Source organism: Colobus angolensis, unplaced genomic scaffold (assembly GCF_000951035.1).
Source record: "Colobus angolensis palliatus isolate OR3802 unplaced genomic scaffold, Cang.pa_1.0 Scaffold196, whole genome shotgun sequence".
Taxonomy (NCBI): domain Eukaryota; kingdom Metazoa; phylum Chordata; class Mammalia; order Primates; family Cercopithecidae; genus Colobus; species Colobus angolensis.
In genome coordinates, this window is record NW_012115110.1 from 2,900,480 (window position 1) to 2,925,856 (window position 25,377).

Sequence of the window (25,377 nt, forward strand, 5' to 3'; positions counted from 1 at the left end):
TTTTTTTTTTTTTTTTTGAGACGGAGTCTCGCTCTGTCGCCCAGGCTGGAGTGCAGTGGCCGGATCTCAGCTCACTGCAAGCTCCGCCTCCCGAGCTTACGCCATTCTCCTGCCTCAGCCTCCCGAGTAGCTGGGACTACAGGCTCCCGCCACCTCGCCCGGCTAGTTTTTTTGTATTGTTTAGTAGAGACGGGGTTTCACCGTTTTCGCCAGGATGGTCTCAATCTCCTGACCTCGTGATCCACCCGTCTTGGCCTCCTAAAGTGCTGGGATTACAGGCTTGAGCCACCGCGCCTGGCCAACTACTTTATTTCTAGCCAGCATTTTACAAATTTAAAATACGATAAGAGACTGGAGATTTGGTCATTTCTATTCATCAAATTACTTACATTTTTTTTTAAAGTATCTGTCAGGACTAAAATTGCATATATCCACTTGATGCTGGCATGTTTAGAGGCTTAAAATTATTTTTTTCAAAGCTTCAACTTATCACATAATTTTTCTTTCCTTGAGTGTTTGTTACAAATCAAACAGGAACAAATGCTTAGTGTCAAGAGAGGGAAAAATGGGGTGGTTTAAATTTAAATATGTAGTTTATTAGGACTTTTATAGTTCTATATTTTCTAAATATCCGCTGGAACCTTGCATGGATGACTTCTAGTGCTAGATGGATCACACTTGGTGCTTATCTGCATTTACTTGGAGTTATTTTGGCATAAATATTTATTTTTTTAGATTGCTTACTTGCAGAAAGCATAAGGAGCTCTGTAAGTCACTTTGAAAGGAAATGAATGCATATATCAAATTATTTAATGCTCCTCTTAGGACAAAAAATGTTACTTAGTATTTTAAATTTAAACAGTATGTAGAGTAAATTAGAGTTTAGAAAACAAGAATGAGAGTAAGATTATATACTGTATTTCATACAGTCACATACACAGATTACATAAGGCAAAACCCAAGAAATTATGATTTATTTGACTAGAGGTAGTGACAGTGTGCAGCTGGGTCTTTTGAGACTTGCGTTCTGGCATCTGCAGCATTACCAACCATAGGAAACAGACAGGTGTGGGGATCTCTTCAGTGTCCCCGACCTCGATTCTCGTGACTTACATGCTAGGTAAGTTCTTACCAGTTACTACTGTGCTCTACCTTCTGATGTAGCACAAGTTTTATTTTTTCAATAGATACTTAAGTTTTGTAACTTTTAGATAATCTTTGGTAGGCTAAAGATAAATATGAGTGTACATTGCCATTTTAATTTTTTTTTCAATCCAGCATTTAGCAGAGTGCTTGCTTCACTCTATTCTCTCAGAACTAAAAATTCAGAAGATATCTATGGACCACAATTACATTCATGCCCTCTGCAGGGTGTATGTGGGTATTTGTCGGCAACTTGGAGACTTGGAAAGAGCTCGCTTGTTTTGCTACAGCCTGCTTAAAGAAGGTATGCTTAGATTGTGACAATTTTGTATTGAAAATATATGATTGCCTTTTTCCCTTATACTGGAGTCTATATTTTCAGCTCTGTGATTACTGTGTATCTTTTAAAATAATGTTATGTTTTGTCCATTGAATAGCTTTAGCTATACCCAGCTGCACCTGGTCTTTACTAGAGCTTACTTATATCAGCACATATATTTCCACTTGTAAATAAATGAGTATTTCTCATTACTGTGTCTATTTGTTCTGTGCCCTGAGCAGCTGCTTTAGAATTAGATATAGTTGCTGTAAAATATGAGAGGGATACTTTAAGTGACAAGCCAAACTACTGTACCACTAGATGGAAAGGGTAGTAACTTTAAGATAGAATTGTAAGCTGATGAAAAGAAGTAGATGACAGAAAGCTGAAAGGAGATGGTGACGTGAGGGTTGTCCTGTGATTCTCTTTTCTCTTTACTATTTCTTCCATCCCTACTAGTAGATCAGATTGGGAATCATTCTTTGCTATATCACATCATCAGTGTTTTTAAATCAGATGATGTACATACGAAGCCTAATGTCATATCAGTCTTATCTCAGTGTTAAACATTTACAGTCTCTGACTACCATGTTTATGGGGCTTATACATCAGGATAATTGAGTATATCCATCACTTTTACTGTTGTGAACGAAGCTGCTAAGTGTTTCATTTACCCACTTCATTTCTTTGTTTACGCTTTCAGTCATTTATTCAACAAATCATTATGGAGTGAATGTTAGGATTTCTGTGGTAATTAAATTCATATGGAGGTACAATTGTCCAGGGGGACTGACAGGCCATTGTCACATCGCAAAAACACACATGAAGTTCAGCAGTTGGCGGGTGGTGGGATGGAACAGGGTGTGGGCTCGGCCAAGACCACGATGGATTTCTTGTTCTTCCTCAATCACAACAGGCCCATTCGTAGCTCTAGCTTTTGTGCTGACAGCTTTCTTGCTCTGTTTCCCTCAACTCTTGCGTTTCACTCCATTTTCACATACCTTCCTAGTCATCCTGGATCCCTTATTTTTCTTTTATTTGCCTTCATGGCACTTACCACTTCTTAAAGATTAAATATTTTGTTTGCTTTCTCTCTGCTCCTCTAGCTTGTATACTCTGTAAGGAGATCATTTATTTGTCTTGTTTCTACTCTGAAGTGTCACCAGATAAACATAGGATTCAGAAATTAACAGATCAAGTTTAGTGCAGTGACTTTATCCTTCGAGCTACCTATTCTTAGGTGTGTCAATGATAGATAAAGCAGAACAAAGAAAACTAAAAAGATGTGATTGTACAGCAAACAGGATAAAAATCTTTACTTTGGAAGGCTCTTGACAACTTCTTATGAAATTAAAACATTCATTTATCCTGTGGCCCAGAAATTCTACTCATAGGCACTTATACAGCAGAAACACAGAGTTAGATCGTTACATCATTACATAAAGTAGCACACGGATATAACATCTTGACTCATAGGAGCCCATAACTGGAAACAAATGTCCATCAGCCAGTGAATGGAAAACATTTTGATATATCAAGCAAGCACTTAAATACTACTTGGGTATACAAAGGAATAGACTACCAGTGTATGCAGCAACGTGGATGAATGTCGAGACCAACATGCTGAGTAGGGAAGCTGGACAGAAGAGAGTGCATACTACACAAATCCATTAATAAATATTTGAGAAAAGGCAAACTAATGTAGAGTGACAATAGATCAGGACTTCTCTGTATCTGGGGTGAGGTGATTCACTGCAGAACACAAGAACGAGAGAATTTTTGGGATGATGGTATTGACTGTTGTGGTGGTGGTTTCGTGGATTTAATAATTTGTCAAAATTCATTGAACTTTAAAAGAGTGTATTTTATTGTCTGTAGACTACAATTAATTTTTTAAAAAGAGACAAAGTCAGAATGTAGGAGAAAGTATTTACAACAAAAGAATTGTCACCTAGAATTTATTAAAAAAATTCTTCAAATGAGAAGCTTTATGTGTTCAATAAGTAAATGTAATGCATAAAAGCCTATGTAATGTAATGAAAAAATCTATGTAATGCATAAAAATTGCCTATAATGACACATACCAAATGGAATAATTCTGAGAACAAGGAAGTTGGAGAATGGATTTTTCTTTTTTCTTTTTTTTTTTTTTTTTTTGAGACGGAGTCTCGCTCTGTCGCCCAGGCTGGAGTGCAGTGGCCGGATCTCAGCTCACTGCAAGCTCCGCCTCCCGAGCTTACGCCATTCTCCTGCCTCAGCCTCCCGAGTAGCTGGGACTACAGGCGCCCGCCACCACGCCCGGCTAATTTTTTGTATTTTTAGTAGAGACAGGGTTTCACCGTGTTAGCCAGGATGGTCTTGATCTCTTGTCCTCCTGCTTCGCCCGCCTCACCTCCCAAAGTGCTGGGATTATAGCTGTGAGCCACCGTGCCCAGCCGAGAATGGATTTTTGAAATGACTGTGACTGGAGCCTCATCTGGGCTCCCCATTTACAGCTTCCTCCATTGCAGGATGCCTTGCAAGGCACCAGTGAAATTAATACAATTTATTCTTAATTTGCAATTTATTCACTTGATCATACATAAAAGGTTTATTGTATTTTATTTCTCATAGATTTTCCAGAGTCTGAAAAATTAACTTTGTTTATTGCAAACATGTGGCATGATGTATTTCTCTCTCAATCGGTGATTAATAAAGCAATGCAGTTAGTTGCCAGGCAACGTGCTAAAGGAGAGGTTCTGAACTGCTTGAGAGCTTTTCTTAATTGGGAAAAGGTGAGCTTTATTTCTATTTCTTACAGTACCTTACTTTTAGATATTATATAGATATTATTTTGTTGTGTATTTAGTTTTATATTAGTTTATAGGCATTTTCTTCTTTCTAAATCTTTTAAAATTTAATCAGTTTAACCTAAGCTTATTCATTTTGTTCATTAAGTATGCATGAGACATTCAAGGAAGAATTGTAGACCAAAGGATTGTGTTAATTAACAATTTGTTTTGTACACTACTTTGTGACTGATGAAACCCACACATAGGTATATATGTTTAAAAGTCTCAGAGAAGCTACAGAATGATTCGGTTCTTCAATAGATACTTAGGTTAAAAAAAAATAATAATGTATTTCAGTTTTTTCCTATTAGGACTTTTAAAAATCTAATATGCTTTATTTTTCTTTCTAGTTGATGGAATTTGTTTTTGTGCTAACTACTTTGTTCCCGTGTTATCTTTTATTATTTTTAGTTATTGATATGTTAAAGTAAGTGTGTCTAGATGGGTGTTCTTTCCTCATTTTATTTCATTTGTTCATTTTATCTAATGAGAATCTAACTACCAGTAGCAGACTTCAAGAAGAGGTACTGAAGCCAGTGATATTGATTTTTAAATTTTATTTTGTTTTTAATGAGCATGTATTTCCTCTTCTAAAAACTCCCCTTGGTTTATGTGTGGAGCAGAATTTTATATGCTGTTTTGCCTTTTTTTATTATTACTTTTGATGTTAGTATTTGTTAGGCTTTTATTTTTTATAAAACGTAAAGGAAAGAGCTTTTGGTGGTCAAAAGTTAGGTAAATATTAAAAAGCAAGTTTGTAATGATCTCTTCATCAATCTGTCTAGACACAACAGAGTACGTTCATGTGAGCTATTGTCATAAATTCTAGTCTGTCACTTTGTGTCAGGAGAGACATCCGGACTCCTACCGATGGATACCAGCAACCACATATATATCTGCTCCAGAGGGTTACTGGCCTCCGGAGGGTTACGTGCTTCTGGAATGTTACCTGCCTCCAGAGAGTTACCTGCTTTGAGGGTTACTGCCTTCAGAGGGTTACCTGTTCCCAGAGAGTTACCTGCCTCCAGAGTTACCTGTTCCCAGAGAGTTACCTGCCTCCAGAGTTACCTGTTCCCAGAGGGTTACCTGCCTCCAGGGGGTTACCTGTTCCCAGAGGGTTACCTGCCTCCAGAGTTACCTGTTCCCAGAGGGTTACCTGCCTCCAGGGGGTTACCTGTTCCTAGAGAGTTACCTGTGTCTGGAGAGTTACTTGCCTCTAGAGGGTTACCTGCCTTCAGAATGTTATCTGCCCAGGCTGCTCCTGCTCTCACTTGGTCTTTCTGCCTGCACACTAGAGCCCATCTCCTTTCACCTGTTCAGAAATAAGCAGGATATGGTTAAAAAGACATTACTTATGAAGAACATACCATTTTAGTAAATGTATTTGCTAAGTATTGTGTCAAATAAAAATACATAGTCAAAGCTTTAAGAAAGGGAGAAATACTTGGGGAATAAAACCCCATTATATTAGAGGATTTCCAAATGCTTGCTTATAGAAGTAAAAATCTAGTAAATAAAAATGAGGGCATAGTACAGTTCATTAATTTAAAAACTAAATGTGTATGAAGGATATTTTTTATATATCTATGACACATTTACACAAATGATGAATTGACCACATGAAAACATTAGTTTTAAAGTAAAGATTTCACACTCAAAATTCCCTGGTAATAATTCAGTAAAATTTAACAGAAAAAAAATTCAAAATATTTATTTACTTTGAAATTGAGACATCCATTCGTAGACAATCTGGGAACAAATAAAATATGAAAAGTAAAATCACAGTCTTAAAAGTCAATGAAAAAGTAAACTCAGAATCAAAGATCTGTAGCTTTTTTGGAAAACATGTACTCATTAAAGTATCTTAAATGTCTTAGTTGTTTAGCAGAAAATAAATGAAGTTAACTGCTACTCATCTTCAACATTAGAAATATAACAAGGGAACCAGAGAAAAAGAATAAATTTTAGGAGATAGTAGTAATGAAGTGGAAAAGAAACAGAAACACATAGAAGATAAAAATACTGCTTTTAAAAAATGCTGACAACATAGATAGCTGATGCAGATCAGCAAAAACAAAAGAGCAAAAATAGTGAAGATTTGAAATGGGAAAGTAGACATATAGGACACAGAATGAGAAGACGACTATCTGCATTAGATTTGGAAACGGTGATTTCCTGGCAAAATACAAATGATCAAAATTGGCTTTGGGGTAGAAAACTTGAAAAGACTGGTTGAAAAGATAATTAAAACTTTTCTGTACAAAGACATGTATAGATTCCACCTGAGTTTTAATCTAATCTTTAAAGAACCAAGTAACTGTAATCTATTTTAAGCATGAGGAAAAACTGAAAGCCTTCTGTTCATTTCTAATAATAAAACCCAATTAAAAATGCTATAAGAAGGAAAAAGCCAGTTTTTAGTGAGTCACTTAGATGTAAGAAGTGTCACTAAACAGGAGATTTCAGTAATGTATTCAAACAATAATACTGTATAACTAAATAGAGTTTATCCTGATAAAACAAGGAGAATTCAGAATCAGAAAATCAATACATTACTGAATTAAAGAAGAAACCCCCATGGGATTATTCCTAGACTAGGCAATAGAAGACAACTTATTAAATATAATACTGCTAGTTAACAAGAAATCAGTAGTATTTTCTTCAGTGTAAATTTTGAAATTATTTCAGTTTTTAAAATCATGAGTTAGCGATTCCTGCTGTAACCATGGTGGGAAGTATTTCCCTGTGTTGGGTTCTTCAAGGTGGTTCCTCCTGCAAGTTTTTCTGGTGGAGCTGATAAAATCTTTAAGGATGCTCTATATGTAGAAGTGACTTCTTGGTTTAAATTACTGCTGAATTTTAAAGTTGTAAATTTATAAACCTTTTTAAAAAGCCTTTAAACTCATGAGTCTTGTTTCATTTATAAATCAATTAATTGTTAACAAAGTAAGAATGTGTTCACTTTGGCCATTGATTAATGTTAGTTAACTCATGTATTTAACAGATTAACATTTCCTAAATAATCTTATTTACAAATTTCAGTACGTTAATTATCTTAAAACTTTAAACATATTCATAAACTTAAGATATATTCTTCAAAAACACTTAAAGTAGGCCTTCAAGTCTAATAAGCATAATCTTCCTAAGCACTTAAGCAACTCTTGAGTATAAAAAGTCAAATTGAGAATGTAGAATATGAGTTGTAATAAATATTCAAACAATGTTTACAAACTTAATTACATTCTGTTAAACACGTCTAATTAAAATTATGATTCTAATACCAAATACTTCCAGTTACAGCCACACCTGAAACCCAGGAGATTCTCAGCACTTTTATGGAGCATGTATTGTATACATGCCGATTATCCCATGTTCACAATTACTGCAAAATGTAAAATAGATACTCAAAAAAGTGAATATGGATTTGATTTCTTTCATATCAAAATTTATTTTTGCATCTCCTCAGGTTGCAAAGTCACTGATTTTTCTAAGTGGGAAATATTTACCATTCTGGCTGAGTTTTGGTTATCAGGTATATTACTTTGAACCATGATTTGGCTATGGATTATCTTATAGAAACCTTAAGACTTAGAACGTTTCAGTATACAGGTTCTGAACGGTTCACTTACTGAGTCCTTCTAGTAATAAAGCAAATTTCCAAGCCCAAGCCTTTTCTTGTATTACGTATATTGAGTATTATATGTGTATTATTTTTATAATAAAACTCTCAAGCAGTGCTGGTGGAAACGTGGAAAGGCATGACTACTTTGCAAAATTGTTGGGCACCTTCTTATAAAGTTAAACCAGTTCTTAGCCAAAGGCCCAGGAAGGAGTTCCACTCTTAGGTATTTTCAAGAGAAGTGAAATTTACATCCTCACAAAGGCTTGTACATGAATACTCATAGCAACATTAACAGTAGTCAAAAGTGAATTGATAAACAGTAATGTATCCTTGTAATTGGTTACTATTCAGCAGTAAAAAGTGTTCAAACTACTCTTTCATGCAACACTGGATAAATACCACAGCACATTATACACAGGTGTGAAAAAGCCAGAAGTAAGAATTCATTACTGTCTGATTCAGTTTTATGAATTTCTTGAAAAGGCAGACTGATACTCAATGTCAGAAAAATAATATAATTTAAATAATTTTCAGAGGTTTATTTTTGTAATTATAACTAGCTTTCTAACTTTAATTCTCTTGAGTTGGTGAAACTGTGCTTTCCTATCTGGATTACAGGTAAGCTGTTTTCTGCCTGATTGAATCCTGCATCCTGCCTATATAGCTTTTTAATCTGGCTCATCCAACTACTGTTGTGTCATCATTCTATAACGAAGATAAACATGGTCAAACTGTTTTGAAAAGCTATTTCTGATTAAATGATTAGTCATCACATGCTTATTGTGGTCTTTTAGATAACTAAGGTAAGATGCATTATATGTGAAACTCCAGATTTTATTTTATTTCTTTTCATTTGCTAGAATGCCCCGGTAGATGTTGGCTTCATGGTTTCTAAGCTGCTTTTGACCATACAGTTATGTCCAAAAACAGAATTTCAATCTAGTGAAAAATTTGGTGAAGACCTAAGTGATAACACTTGGGAATACATATTTGCCATTGATCTGCTCTGCTGCCATCAGAAGTGGATCTGGACACATGATAACATCATAAGGTTAGTTATTTTACTAACTTAAATAAAGATGTGTTATTGTAAGGTTGAGTTGTTGAATGCTGAATTGTGGTTTGAATAATTTTTGTTGTTTAAGCATGTAAGGCAGATGAAACATTTACAAATGACACTGCTTTTATTTTGTAAGAGTTAATAAAACTACCCTTAAGATACCTTCATCATGGCCGGGCATGGTGGCTCACGCCTGTAATCCCAGCATTTTGGGAGGCCGCAGTGGGTGGATCACGAGGTCAGGAGATCGAGACCATCCTGGCTAACACGGTGAAACCCCATCTCTACTCAAAATACCAAAAATTAGCCGGGCGTGGTGGCAGGCGTCTGTAGTCCCAGCTACTTGGGAGACTGAGGCAGGAGAATGGTGTGAACCCTGGAGGTGGAGCTTGCAGTAAACCGAGATCGCATCACTGCACTCCAGCCTGGGCGACAGAGCAAGACTCCGTCTCAAAAAAAAAAAAAAAAGCTACCTTCATCACTATGACATTTTCTTGCTTTATTTTCCTTTAATACCTGTCACTAGTTTTTGTTCAATTCTGCTATTATCAGCTCTCCCCAATAGAAATGACTCTGGAGGGGCAGAGGGTGGCCTTGTTTGGATCGTGGCATATCCCCAGCATGTGGAACAGTGCCCACACAAGGGGAGCACCTGGCCAATGTATGTTGAATGAAATTATCATTATCGTAATATACAGATACTCACAAAACCTAAAGGGAAGAGAAATATTCAGAATTATAAATTAGCAGCTCCTCCCACCTGGGAGAAAATTAAGCTCCCAGGCATTCATTATATGTAGTAAATTAACTTTTCTCTCTGCGTTTATAATTCTGGCAATAGCTTTGTACCATCTCTGGGAGAATGGAGAAAATTGTCACTCAAATAATTTTTCTGTAGGTCTTAATTTTCTTGTGGAACCCTGGCTGAGAAAGGCTGGTTTAAGGGAGTTGGTGACATTAAAAAGGATGCATCAAAGATTTGATAATCCATATGCTTGAGATACTTGAAGCTGTGGGAATTACCTTGTCCAAGAATCTGTGTGTGTCCAAGGATGTGTGTTACTCTTGTTCATCATCTTGACACTAAGGAAAGATTAGACATCTGAATGTCAGACAGTAAGGAATCAAATCATGGCACTCCTCTATGAGATGATAGCTATATTAAAACATGTAGCTATGAATGGATTACTATGTATTGACATAGAAAAGTATTTCCCAGTCTGTTACTAAATAAGAAAATGACAGAACAGTCTGTCCAGTGCTAGTCTGTATAATGATGTGTCAGGACCTACTGTGGGCCTCGGCTTTCTGAATCCTCATGGGAACCCACGAGGCAGGGGCCCTGTTGGCCCCAGTTATGCTTGAAGAGGCCAGGGCTGGTGCCCATCAGAGTTGCTTGGTCCACAATCCCTGCACTCATGGTGAAGATGTCAGCAAACATGAGGATCTCCACCTGAGCAACTGCAGACCCTGCTCCCTTCCTCAGTGCTGGTGGCTCTCTACAGGTTGTTTACATCCATAGAGAGTGGGGAGTATCTAGAAGAAAACACAGAATTAGAAGAGTAATAATGATCTGAGACTGAGTTTGGAGTGCTTTTAATTTTCATTTTTCTTTTGTCTACATTAAACTTTTCTAGTGATACTTGATGAATGCACCATGAAAGAAGTAGATACATTTTTGAAAAAATAGAAGACAAAGAGGAATTGGCACTGTTTTCAGTCAGTAGAAAGTTTCTTTTATCCATCTAAAGTGTTACTTGATTACTGAAGTTACAGTTTTCCTCTGGCTTAGCTCTTTTTACATGCACAGCTTTATTTGTCTGTGATCCTACTAGGTAACTTGGCTTCTAAAACACAGGGGCTGCTTTTGCACCTGGAGAGTCCAAGTGAAAACTCAGGCTCTACCACTTCCTAATTCTGGGACATTGGGGTTGCTGTTCAGTTTCTCTGTCCAAAGCCTTGTTCAGAAGAGTTAGAACAAGATGCAAGCACTGAATTTCCAGCCACGTTAAAGCTAGCGTGGGCACAGCCATGCCGTTGGAGAAGATGTGAGCATCCAGTATCTGTTCTCACTTGAACTTACAGTGTTAGATCCTCAGCAATTACCCTCTTTCAGTAATTGCTTAAGGATCATTTATAAGATAAGTTATTAATATTATTTGAGTGATGATGAGCATACATCTTTTCTTGTTGCTGTTTTATAGTAAGGAGCTGTGGCCTGTAATGGATAAGTGGATAAAATACAGAAAAGGACATGCGAACATTGCATATACTCCTGATATTATTATAGCCTCAATACTGAGGCTGATTGGTAAGTTATCTGTTTTTTTATTATTTTTTCTTGTTATTGATGATATCTTGGTGCAAGGGTGGGGGGTAACTGTATAATAATATATGTTGGCTTTGAAAATGCTCTGTAACGACTGATTTTACAACCATCAGAGTAGATACTTTTGTGCTTTTAAGTCAGTCTTCTTTCTCTTTTCTTATAAATTCGTGTTTTATTCATCTTTTTCAGAGGTTTTTTCATGTTAGTACATTTTAGCTATAACTGAGCTCTTTTTAGATGCTAATACTAATACTCATAAACACTAGGATATATAAGTTACTACAAATTATATTGTAGTTTCATTTGGTTTCTAAAATAAGGATTGTATTAAGCCATTCTTGCATTGCTATAAAATACTACCTGAGATGGGATAATTTATAAAGAGGTTTCATTGGCTCACAGTTCTACAGGCTTTATAGGAAGTAGAGTGCTGGCACCTGCTGGGCTTCTGGGGAATTCTTAGGGAGCTTTCAATCATGGTTGAAGGTGATGAGGGAACAGACACATCACATAGGTAAAGCAGGAGCAAATGAGGAGTAGTGGGGAGGTGTCACACACTTTTAAATGACCAGATCTCCTGTGAACTCAGACCTCCTTGCTCACCACAGGCATGGCCCAAGGCATTCATGAGGGATCCACTCCCATGATCCAGACACCTCCCACCAGGCCCCACCTCCAGCACTGGGGGGTTACAGTTCAATGTGAGATTTGGGTGGGGACAGATAACACAAACTATATCCAGGATATCTTCACACCACCTGCCCCAGTGTTTTCATACTTGTCTGTTAAGGGTCACTTAAATGAATTACAGAAGTTAAATGATTGTTTAAAAATAATTTAAATGAGACATGGATCTTTCTTAATCTCATATTTAAAGAGGACCTCAGTGGCCATTTGGTTCTCCTTCCTTATTTCCTGATAACTGTTAGTTTTTGTTTTTACTTGTCTCCTATGAATCTTTATTTTTATTTTTACTTATTTTTTTGTTCTGTCTCGTCTTCAACAAGCTGCTGTTGAGGCCCTGCAGAATTATCAATGATAAGATTTATTATTTAGAAAGATGTCTTAGATACAAAAAACCCTTCAGAAAAATCAGTGAATCCAGGAGCTGGGTTTTTGAAAAGATTAACAAAATACACCACTAGCCAGACTAATAAAGAAGAAAAGGGACAAGAATCAAATAGACACAATAAAAAATGATAAAGGGGATATCACCACTGATTCCACAGAAATATAAACTGCCATCAGAGAATACTGTAAACACCTCTATGCAAATAAACTAGAAAATCTAGAAGAAATGGATAAATTCCTGGACACATGCACCCTACCAAGACTAAACCAGAAAGAAGTAGAATCCCTGAATAGACCGATAACAAGTTCTGAAATTGAGGCAGTGAGTAATAGCCTACAAACCAAGAAAGCCCAGGACCAGACGGATTCGCAACCAAATTTCACCAGAGTTGCAAAGAGGAGCTGGTACCATTCCTTCTGAAACTGTTCCAAACAATAGAGAAAGAAAGAATCCTCCGTAACTTATTTTAGGAGGCCAGCATCATCCTGGTACCAAAACCTGGCAGAAACAAAACAGAAAAAGAAAATTTGAGACCAGTGTCTCCATTGAACATCGATGTGAAAACCCTCAATAAAATACGAGCAAACCAAATCCAGCAGCACATCAAAAAGCTTATCCACCATAATCAAGTCAGCTTTTTCCCTGGGATGCAAGGCTGGTTCAGCATATGCAAATCAATAAACGTAATCCATCCCATAAACAGAACCAATGACAAAAACCACATGATTATCTCAATAGATGCCAAAAAAGGCCTTCAATAAAATTTCAACATCCCTTCATGCTAAAAACTCTCAAACTAGGTATTGATGGAACATAACATAATTAGAGCTATTTATGACAAATCCACAGCTAGTATCATATTGAATGGGCAAAAGCTGGAAGCATTCTCTTTGAAAACCGGCACAAGGCAAGGATGCCCTCTCTCACCACTCCTATTCAACATAGTATTGGAAGTTCTGGCCAGGCCAGTCGGGCAAGGGAAAGAAAGAAAGGGTATTTACATAGGAAGAGAGGAAGTCAAATTGTCTGTTTGCAGATGACATGATTTTATATTTAGAAAACCCCATTGTCTCAGCCCAAAAACTCTTTAAGCAGATAAGCAACTTCAGCAGAGTCTCAGGATACAAAATCAGTGTGCAAAAATCACAAGCATTCTTATACACCAGTAACAGACAAGCATAGAGCCAAATCAGGAGTGAAATCCCATTCACAGTTGCTACAAAGAGAATGAAATATCTAGGAATACAGCTTACAAGGGATGTGAAGGAACTCGTCAAGGAGAACTACAAACCACTGCTCGAGTAAAAAGGACACAAATGGAAAAACATTCCATGCTCATGGATAGGAAGAATCAATATCGTGAAAATGGCCATACTGCCCAGAGTAATTTATAGATTCAATGCTATTTCCATCAAACTACCACTGACTTTCTATGCAGAATTAGAAAAAAAAACTACTTTAAATTTCATATGGAACCGAAAAAAAGCTCATATAGCCAAGACAGTCATAAGCAAAAAGAACAAAGCTGGAAGTGTCACATTAGACTTCAAACTATACTAAAAGGCTACAGTAACCAAAACAGCATGGTACCGGCACCAAAACAGACATATAGACCAATGGAACAGAACAGAGACCTCAGAAATAACTCCACACATCTACAACCATCTGATCTTCGACAAACCTGATAAAAACAAGCAATGGGGAAAGGATTCCCTATTTAATAAATGGTGCTGGGAAAACTGGCTAGCCATATGCACAAAACTGAAATTGGAATCTTTCCTTATACCTTATACAAAAATTAAATCAAGATGGATTGAAGACTTAAATGTAAAACCCAAAACCATAAAAACCCTAAAAGAAAACCTAGGCAATACCATTCAGGACATAGGCATGGGCAAAGACTTCTTGACTAAAACGCCAAAAACAATTGCAACAAAAGCCAAAATTGACAAGTGGGATCTAATTAAACTAAAGAGTTTCTGCACAGCAAAAGAAACTACCATCAGAATGAACAGGCAACCTACAGAATGGGAGAAATTTTTTGCAATCTATCCATCTGAAAAAGGTCCAATGTCCAGAATCTACAAGGAATGTAAACAAATTTACAAGAAAAAAACAACCCTATCAAAAAGTGGGCAAAGGATATGAACAGACACTTCTCTAAAGAAGACATTTATGCAGCCAACAAACATGAAAAAAAGCTCATTGTTCATTGGTTGTTAGAGAAGTGCAAATCAAAACCACTATGAGGTGCCATCTCATGTCAGTTAGGATGGTGATCATTAAAAAGTCAGGAAACAACAGATGCTGGTGAGGCTGTGGAGAAATAGGAACACTTTATAACACTGTTGGTGGGAGTGTGAATTAGTTCAAACATTGTGGAAGACAGTGTGGTGATTTCTCAAGGATCTAGAACCAGAAATAACATTTGACCCAGCAATCTCACTAGTGGGTATGTATCCAAAGGATTATAAATCATTCTACTATAAAGACACATGCACATGTATCTTTATTGCAGCACTGTTTACAATAGCAAAGACTTGGAACCAACCCAAATGTCCATCAGTGATAGACTGGATAAAGAAAATGTGGCACATAATATACCATGGAATACTATGCAGCTGTAAAAATGAGTGTATGCCCTTTGCAGGGACATGAATGAAGCCGGAAGCCATCATTCTCAGCAAACTAACACAGGAACAGAAAACCAAACACTTCATGTTCTCACTCATAAGTGGGAGTTGAACAGTGAGAACACATGGACATGGGAACATCACACACTGGGGCCTGTCAGGGCGTGGGGGGTGAGGGGAGGGAGAGCATTAGGACAAATACCTGTGGGACTTAAAACCTAGCTGATGGGTTGATGGGTGCAGCAAACCGTCATGGCACATGTTTACCTATGTAACAAACCTGTACGTTCTGCACGTGTGTCCTAGAACTTTAAAAAGAAAGCTCTCTTAATTTTGACCTGATTTCTGTATCTGCAGCATGTATTCTTTGCCCCTGGGGAATATGAAACAAGCTTCATCCAATTTCTGCATTATAGCCCTTAGATACTTTGAAGACAGTTATGACTTTTAAATATCTTTGGATTTTTCTTAATTAAAACTCACAGATAGCATCATTTGCAATAAGGTTAGTGTTTGAGAATACGTTATATAAGTGAGTCTAAAAATAGATCACAGTAGGCAATACCCTGTGAATTTTGTTACTGTATCGGCAAATTTGCATTCCTCCTCTGTGTGTACTTTGCATGCAAATATAGCAACATTGCCCTAAGTAAATAAAATGATTCTAGACAAAAACTTGGTTACAAAGTAGACACCAAATTTCACTGGAAATAACCAATAATACACTTGGAGATAAGTTACCACACAAGAGGATAGGACAACCAAATGATTGCCAAAGACTAGGAATTCAGAAGAGATATATCAGAAGATAAACAGAGGCACAGAAGTGGAAATGAAGAAACTAGGCCACGTGGTGCACAGGTTCAAAACTGTTTTGCTGAATTCCCCAGTTCAAGATAACCCTCCACAACAATTTCCATTCTAGCTGTGGAGCACTAGGGAACACAGCAGGGTCAGTGATGGCATTCCCAGCAGTTAGGTGACATCCGTGTATCTGGAAATGCTGATTTCAGCAGCAGCTTCTCATGAATTCAGGAAAAAATGCTCATGCCTTTGACTCATTCTAAATTGTGAAGTCTTTTTGAGAGTTAAGGTCAGAAGAGATGTTTTAAGGTGTAAATGAATATGTTATCCTAGATAATCTGTGGAATTTTCAAAACAATAGGGTATTGTTTTAGTCACACTTTAAAATATGGTGATTTGTTTGGTTCTTGTTTTAGTGGTTGTGTTTCTGTATTGGTTAATCTTGAGAAGAAATGAGTGAAGATTGTGTTTTTTGTGCTCAGCAGCCTCATATAACAGCGGAAGCAGCCTCTTTGCATTTTAGAGGAGAGTCAGCTGGACATGTGATTTATCTTGGTGTCCTCTCCAGTGTCTCTTCTAATTAGTGTTTATCTTCTGGGGTTACCAAATTTGGCTGGCCATCCAGATTGCCTGAGAAGCTTTTTAAAAACCACAGATTCTCAAGGCTCCATCTTCTGAGGTTCTGATAGGGTTGTGTCTGCAAAGCTCTGTAGGCATGCTCATGAAATAATGGGTTTGGAAAAGAGAATGATTGCCATAAATAAAACAGTATACACAGTCATTCACCGCATAACAATGTTTTTATCAGCAGTGGAGCACATACCAGAAGGTGATCTCAGAAGATGATAATACCTTGTTTTCCTGTACTCTTTCTATGTTTAGATACACGGATGCTTACCAAAGTGTTACAGTTGCCTCCAGTATTCAGTACAGGAACATGCTGTACAGATTTGTATGGCCTAGGTGTGTAGTGGGCTGCTCCATCTGCATTTGTGGAAGTGTACTCTAGGATAATGTTTGTCCAAGGACACAATCTCCTAAAAGATGAATTTCTTAAAATGTGATCTCCTGGTTAAGCAACCTGTGACTGTACTTTACCTTTCATTTAGATGTCACAAAACTCTTTTAAAGAAAACTATTTAAGATTATATACTTTCAAATATGTACCTTAAAATATGTGAATTAAGAATATGTTAATAGTTTATTTAAAAAGAAGGATGTATAATTGTAGGGAGAAAATAAGGCTTGTAATTTTATTCAAATCAAGTCTAGTTTATTCTTTGAATCTTTAAAATTCTGGCTGTTGAGAGCCAAATAATTTATGACTTTAATAATATGTATTATTTAGAGTAATAAATGCATACTTACAATTAAGAGTGATATACAATACAATTGTATGTTATAGAGAATAAGAATAATGTGTAATTAACATAATATATATAATTGACAATACCATGTACTAAAATGCTTATAAACATATAAAAGCAGTTCAGAGGATGGATAATTAGTGTAAGGTCGAAATAAGAGCAAAGTCAGGAAGAATAAGCCCTTCTCAGGTCTGCTGATGAAGTCGTGTGCATGAGCAAGATGAATGTGGGGAGGCTGGAGCACAACCTAGCAGGCTGCCATGTGTGCACAGGTGTGCCAGCACAGGAGAGGAGCAGCAGAGCCTGGTCTTGCCTGTCCTTTTGGTGCCGTGGCACTATACGCAGGAGATGAGACTCAGAACCAGGCAGCTGCTGGGTGACAAGGATAGTGGCGTGGGCTGAGGGCAAGGAGTGAAAGTGAGTGAGGCCTACTGTTTAGGCCTGGCAGGTTTCTCAGAAGTGACATTAATACCCCCACCCCCCAACACACACACATACACACAAAAACACACTCATCTGGATTGGGAGTTTGAATTGTTCCTAAGGAGAAACTGTTAGTGAACTTTCTTGCCATTTCTGAATCTGACCTTGACTGAAAAATTGAGTAAAAGTGATATAATGATATTAACTTAAGTCACACACTAATCTTCATAAAATAAAGGAATTGTCTTTATTCTTTTTTTTTGTTGTTTTTTGAGACAGAGTTTCACTCTTGTTGCCCAGGCTGGAGTGCAATGGCGCCGTCTTGGCTCACTACAACCTCTGCCTCCCAGGTTCAAGCGATTCTCTTGCCTCAGCCTCCCGAGTAGCTGGGATTACAGGCATGCGCCAGCACGCCCGGCTAATTTTTTGTAGTTTTTTTTAGTGGAGACAGAGTTTCTCCATGTTGGTCAGGCTGATCTCGAACTCCTCAGATCTCAGGTGATCCGCCTGCCTTGGCCTCCCAAAGTGCTGGGATTACAAGTGTGAGCCACCGTACCTGGCCTCTGTCTATTCTTAATACAAAATCTGCACATCCTATTAATGAGATTTTTACTCCATGGACAATAAAAGAGTTTTATGTCAGTGAGACTTGCGTTTTCTAATGTTGGATTCAGGTGTGAGCGTTGCTAACGGCAAGTGGCCACAGGATTAGTACATGGGGTTTAACTCCAACCTACCTTAATGATAAACTGTTAAAAAGCATTTTGTGGAATGTTCAAATTGCTCTAGAGTCACAGAAATGTGGTGCTGGAGAATAGAAACTCATCTCACTGCAGTGCTCAGTTCTTGGCAGAGCTGAGGCCTGGAAAGATTAAGCCCTTGTCTGAGGCCATACAGTGGAAAGGTAGCAAAATTGGGACAGAAATTTGCCTACCACTGGATTCAGTGGTTGTAGAATACCATCTTTCTGCCCCAAGAGCTTTTACAATCCTGAATAATTTGCCCCTCCTGGTATTAACTGGAATCTAGAGCTAGAAAAAGACTGTGTCACATGTCAGGTTTCTGCAGGTCAGACTGAATTAGCCATTATCGGTGATTTCTATCCATTCTCTTGGCAAATCTGTTAGCTTTCCTTCGAAATTGTGTCAGCTCACCATTTCTTTGCAAACTTGCATCCAAAAATTTAAATGAAAACCCTGCTGTCTTTATCTTCTAATTAGTGTTTATTGGAAGGGTCTGTCCTGTAGACTTACTTTGTGTGCAGGCCTCAGCTCTCCTCCAGCTCCCTTGACAGTGCTGGGGATTGCATTGTCCTGGACGTTGAGATCAGCTCCACATTTCTTATTTGTATTCGAATATAGCTGGATGGCCCTGGGCATCCTCACATACCTTCTGTGGGCAGCTCTTCCTCCATCATAGCCAATCTGTCATCTCTGTCATGTCATCGTATATTGAGTCTTTTTCCCCATATCATCTACTAGACTCATGATTTCCTCTTATTTTACTCCTTAGCTCCATTAATTTAAATCACTTATAAAACTGAATTTCATTAAGCGCTTTTAATTGAAAGAAAGAGATCCATTATAACATGATTATGTATTTCCTGGGAACGCATGCACATCCCATGATTGAATAATGCCATAGCTGTGTTGGATGCACATCCCTTTCTCTGCTGTTAGTCATACATTTAATATCCGTGGTAGATTGTTTCAGAGGACAGATCCAGTGGTATGCTGTTAGCAGTTTAATCTAATTGCAAAGAGATATTTGAAAGTGGTCAGTAACCTGAAATTTCCGATTTCTGAAGTAAATTACTTTTCAATTTCCTAGGCTTCCTAGAAATTATTCAGATATTTACAGTGTCATCTTAAATTGGGAGTTATCCTAATATTCTTTGATCAGTAATTATTTACTGAGCATCTGCGGTGTATCACAATATTCAGGCTGCACGTACCTAACACTAAGCTAGTTCCTGTAGAGGTTACAAAGTAATACAAATTACTTAAGTGCCCCATGCCTCAGTTTCTCCACATTTAAAATAGAGATGAAACTCTCATACTGGATTCACATATAGACCTGTGGGACGTTTGTAGTATTGAGAGATAATGTGAACACAGAACACTGAGCATACAATATGATATTGTTGTAAAAGCACATCCAAGATACGTTCCACAATCCTCCTACTTAAGAGTCAAAAGAAGATGAGGACTTGCCTGGATGGAGGGAACGAGATTCCACTTTGAATCAAGTTCTTATCCATACGAGAGCTCCTGGAGTAAGAGAAGGCTCCAAGTGTAGAGGAATGGGGGGGGGAATGATGCCATTCTGCTTGCTTTAGCCTTTAATGAATTTGGTTGCCCTGTGATCTCAATCTTTGGATCTTTGGTTCTCATACCTGTTAGTTATCATTGAGAACCCTCAAAGAACTTTCTTTACTCCAGGTTATATCTATCTGTATTCACTGTGTTAGTAATTAAAAACTGAGAAATTGTTTATTTAGTTACTCATTTAAAATGAACAGTAATGAACCCATAAATGACATTTTTAATGAAAGGTAACTATATTTCCAAAACAAAAAATAATGGGAATCGCATTGCCTTGTTGCAGACCTTTGTACTGTCTGGTCTGATAGAAGATGGCTGATTTTTCATTATCTGTTCTGCATTCAGTCCCATGTGTTTTTCATATACGTAAGACTGAATATATGAAGAAAACTCATTCTCATACAAGTATGTAGTTGATGGCAGAATCTTTTATTAGCCTTTTCAAATATGGATATTCTCTTTTGGTACTACAATAAAACTCAACAAGTAGTTCTTAAAGGTTACTTGAAGTGTGAAATCTGAAATGCTGCAGTGAACTTTTTGTACCTTGTTATACTAGAATCCACTGAGCTAGCTTAAATGTCGAAGGGATCCTTTTGCCCAGTTAGGATTTTGTAACCTGCATTATTCACTTGGAAAATAATTGATTGACATAGATATTCCAAATGCCAACAATACCCAAAAAACACGTTTAATGTCACCAGTCTCGTCACAGAAAAGTCTTAAATATTGTAAAGGTGTCAAGCTCAGGGTAACTGATGAAAATTGTTCCAAACTTAATTTTGCTTAAAAGCTCAAATGTTGTTGACCACGAGGATAAAGTTCCTTTAAGTTACAGGTTCACTTTGTTTATTGTTGAAAAAAATCTGCCTTGTTCCAATTAGCCATAGTTTGTCAGCTCTTTCAATCAAAAGTGTTGTCCTATGAGAAAAAAGGCACCTGATTTCATTCACAACACAAACAATTGGATAAGTGCATTTCTTCACAACAGCCAGTGCACTCAGTGTGTACGGGGGAGTGCTTCCTGTGCCGTCTACAGCATGGTACAGAGTTCTGTGTTTAGGGGTCCAGGTTTAGTGAGAGTAGTTGCAACTAAGTGATCTTGGCTTTTTGACTGTGAGCACCTGGCAATGGGGAATAACTCCCATTTAGCGAGGTGCCACTATCTGGACTTGCACTCAGAGTCCAGTAGTTTCATCTGCTGTGGCTTTTGCACCATCAGACCACATGTCAGCACTGGGAGGAAGGCACAGAAGTTCTTAGCGTTGTTGTGAAGTAGTTTGACTTAGAGGACTCTAAGATTTCTGCAGACTACATTTGAGAATTACTGCTCTGTGGTATAATAGCAGTTGCCAAAAGTCAGACCAAAAATACATATTTTGGTGGTACCATAGTCTTATCTTGGATCTGTTAACTTAATAGAAGTCAGGCGTTTCACATTGGTCCTAGTGAAACCATTCTTTCTTCTAACTTCTGTTTATTCCATTGTAACTTGGAAAGCAGCACATTGTATATCATCTGCATAGGTGAATGCAAGAAGAAATGATGAGGCATTTGATCACCTCCTGTAAGAGAAATGGACCTTTAAATTCTGAGGAGAAGTTAATCAACATTTAACTGGACTGTTTCCATTTTGTTTTGTTTCCCCTAGGTCGTTTAGGCCAGTTGGGTTTGAAAGAAGGATTTCCATCTGCTGTGAAAAACATTAGTTCGGTTATCGGTATGTTTATACAGCATGCTCACGATGAAGGTAAAACTTACATCTAGTAAAATTACTTTCAAGTAACTTGTGTTTCTCATAGTTAAACCTTTTTTGGGGTCCTTACTGTGTGCTGTGCTCTGTGCTTCGTTTGCTGCCTCATAAATGAGGGAATATTTGCAAAACATTCCGGCATTAATATTGGAATGTGTGTGTGGATTTTGTGGTGGTGTTTGTTTACTTAAATGAAAGTCATTTGCCCTGTTGGGCACTGCTTCCCTAAGGAGGAAGAAACTCTCTTTTCCTGCGGCTAACATTCTGCCTCTAAAGCTCTGTACTGTGTGATCCCTGACAAGTGACTTAACCTGGGCTCTCTGTGAGGCCTCCTGGGTGGAGCTGTGTCTTGATGGAATGAAATCAGTGATGCACAGGTATCACAGAGTACTTAGCATCATCGGGAGAGAGCTTGGAAACCTGGAATCCTTGTGAGCAAGGCTTCCTAGTGGGGATTTCTGTTATCATTTACATATTGCATAGCATGTGATTTTATGTCTTTTGTGGGAGAAGCTTGAAGTCACTCTTATAAGGGATGAATCTAGTTTTTGTTTTGAATATTGTAGAATCAAGGAATAATACCATTAAGCAGCATCACATCAGAAATGCACAAAGTGACATTTTCAATACTGTATAACACCCAAGATGATCTTAACATGGTAGGTTCTTTGTCTTCAGCTTTCAGTGGAAGACTGGATATTGAACTTCATGAGAACAGCGTTTCTCATTAAGCTGCTTTCTCTGAAATACCTTCTTTCACTTTAGGATAGCTGCTGAAGTGGTGCACATTTCTTCCATATGACAGTGTTCTCTTTTACAATTGAGGTTGTATATTGACATAAGAGAAAGTAGCCAGAATAATGGCTGATGGGTTGTCTAGCCAACAGATGCAGATTAACTTTGCTACTAGGGTGGGTGTAACCTCGAAGCTTTGGTAATCCTCGTCCCCATGAGGGAGAAGGAGGAGCTGATGTTGGGACCTGCTATAGATTAGACCCTGTGCATGGCACTGCCCCACAGCCTAATCCCCAAGACAGCCATCTGCGTGGATGGCATTGTCCTTCTTATATACGGGAGGAAACCAAAGCTCAGAGAGAAGAGTGATTTGCTGAAGGTGAGGCTAGGAAGTGCCATCCCTGCTGTTTGCCCAGGTCTGTCCAGGTCTGTCCCTCTCCAGAGCTAGCTCTTTAAATAGTGCCACATGTTCTTATTTATTAAAATCCTTTTTAACCTCTTGTGTTTCTCTTACTGTTAAACTTTTTTATTTGTTTGAGTCATGGCCTTACAATGTACCCCATGCTCTATGCTTTCTCATTGCTTGGCGTTTATGGCGGAGGAAGTAATTTTCAGAGCTGCAGTTCTGCCTGCATTTGCAGCATTAATGTTTGAATGTGTGGGCTTTTGTATTGTTTGAAATGGTGCTAGTTTGCCCTGTTGGAGAAGACTGAGATACACATTGAGTATATCTTATTTGAAATGCTTGGGACCAGAAGTGTTTTAGACTTCAGATTTTCTTAGATTTTGTAGTATTTCCTTTATATTTACGAGTTGAGCATCCCTAATCAGAGAATCAGAATGCTCCAGTATTTCCTTTGTGGGTCATGTTGGTGCTCCAAAAGTTTCAGCTTTGGAGCATTTTGGATTTCAGATTTTTGGAGTAGGAACACATGACCTATATATAGTTAGTAAAGTTTAACTCCTAAATTGTTTAAATTATTTAAATCCATTAAATTTTAACTAAATTAAATTTTAATAACTCTAAAATAAACTTACCTTAAAAGAGAACTGTGATAATATACTGTAATGTATAACCTAGCTATAATTTAGAATCACACTATACTGTAGTTTTTGAAAGTATGGTATGGTTAAAAAAAAAAAAGCTTTTCATTATAGCTCATTTTATTATGCTTTTTCATTTCCAAAGTCCATTTATAAATACTTCCTGTGGATATCTCATAAAGTCATGTGTTTAATGAATGTTTTAGGATCATATTTTATTAAAACTTAAATATGAGAGTGTGATCCTTCCGGAACTGTTTTGGGAAGCTTAGTGGTGGCCATGGGTGACTGGGATCTTTGAGGCCCTCTCCCTTTTACAAACACACCAGCAGTCCTCAGGACACTGCTGGGGCCAGGAAACCACAGACAGCTACTGTCAGGCTTTTTAAATTTTTTATTTGTGGACAGGTCATAAATGAATTTTTTTATTGTGGGTTTTTAAAAATATTTAATTTTCATTGCTGGCAGAAAGCATTCTGTTATTTGAATAGTATTCCAGTAGTTTCCATCACTAAAATTTTGGATAACATACTTCCTTGTCTTATGACTGATTTGAAATTTCTTTTCAGATATACCATGGGGTATACAGTTAGCAGCTGTGTATGCTCTTTGTGACTTGAGTCCCAGCAATCCAGCAGAAATTTCGAAGATCCTGGAAGCTTGGCGGAGAGAGGCCTCCAAAAGCGTTCCGTCTGCGATTGTTAGCTGCTTAGAGGAAGTCAGTGCCCTGAGCACAGAGGAGCTTGGCTGACCCGGAATGCCACTGAGGCTTGAGAAGTGCCTTGACACATTTTGAACACAAATAGTTTGATCAGCTTTGAGAACACAAAGGGAGGTTTAAAAACGAAAGACATAAAATAGATAAAACAGATCAGAGGCTCTCCTTATTGTTTGGCAAGGAGACAGGAGAAACAAGCAGTCGCATAGTCGTTTTTCCCTAAATCTTATACATTTCACTTAAGGCTGTCGTGATCTGTGACATATGGGTTATATTATTGTGTCTTTGTCAAACAACAAAAACTTGAACTTAGCCCTTTTTTTGCTGCAGAAAGTGTCCTTTTAGTGGCTTTTTAAAATTGAGTGGCATTTTATAATAAACTTACCAATATAAAAACATGATTTGGTTCCTGAGCTATTGTTGGACTTGTGCTCCAATGAGTGACTAGGAAAAAATAAATTGGCAAAAAGTTAGTTTTCTGCTATCTTAGCTGGAAATGAGCTGCAAAAGTTTTTCTCAAGATGTAGTGCATAATTGATCAGAGCAAAACATGGAGAGCCCTTTGCAGAAACCCACTTTAATGCATTTTCTTCATATCCCTAAAGTTCCTTAAAAATACGTGACAATGTATCAGGAAGAGGAGAACTGAAGAGTAGAAGTTCCCTTGCAGATTTTTGTATCAATGACCTGTAAATGAGCAACTCACAGATGAGCGCAGGCAGAGCTCCGTGTGCCGTGTACATGTGGGCCGGGCTATGATGTGTCTCACATTGGATGATGTTCCACTTTCGGAATTTTAGTATTTGTATATAGAAAATGGGTTTAATAACTCACCATGGTTTTGATTTGTCTTATATTCGTTATTTCTTAAAACTCTTGTATGTGTTTTTATAATAAAAAATAAAAGTAAGCCTTGGATATTACTGTTCTGATTATTAGAATGAAACTGGGTGTTACTTCTGTTCTACCAAGGGTGAAGAAGACATCTAATCGAAGAAGAAAATGGTCATTCCTAAGGAGACTTACCTTCTGGGGATATAAACATTGCATTGCCGGTACTTGCCTGGCTTGGAGTATTTACGGAGATGCTCTTTAGTGATACCAGATGCCAGGTAATTAAGTGCTTGCAGGCCCTCATGATTGGTTTTTTTTTTTTTCATTACAATTGCTGCGCTTTAACAATTGCATTTGGCAACAGTT

General features: G+C 37.6%; 1 protein-coding gene across 1 annotated transcript in view; it reads left to right on the forward strand.

Moving 5' to 3' along the window:
* ICE1 (interactor of little elongation complex ELL subunit 1) overlaps positions 1-25,097 on the forward strand; it is a 68,834-nt gene extending 43,737 nt beyond the window's left edge. Inside the window, exons 14-19 of the mRNA XM_011940956.1 lie at positions 1,279-1,447; positions 4,076-4,236; positions 8,776-8,966; positions 11,180-11,286; positions 21,579-21,677; positions 24,029-25,097. Of these exons, the coding sequence (XP_011796346.1) occupies positions 1,279-1,447; positions 4,076-4,236; positions 8,776-8,966; positions 11,180-11,286; positions 21,579-21,677; positions 24,029-24,210 (909 nt within the window). The 3' untranslated portion in view covers positions 24,211-25,097. The remainder of the gene's footprint in view (positions 1-1,278; positions 1,448-4,075; positions 4,237-8,775; positions 8,967-11,179; positions 11,287-21,578; positions 21,678-24,028) is intronic.
* Positions 25,098-25,377: the final 280 nt, after the last annotated feature.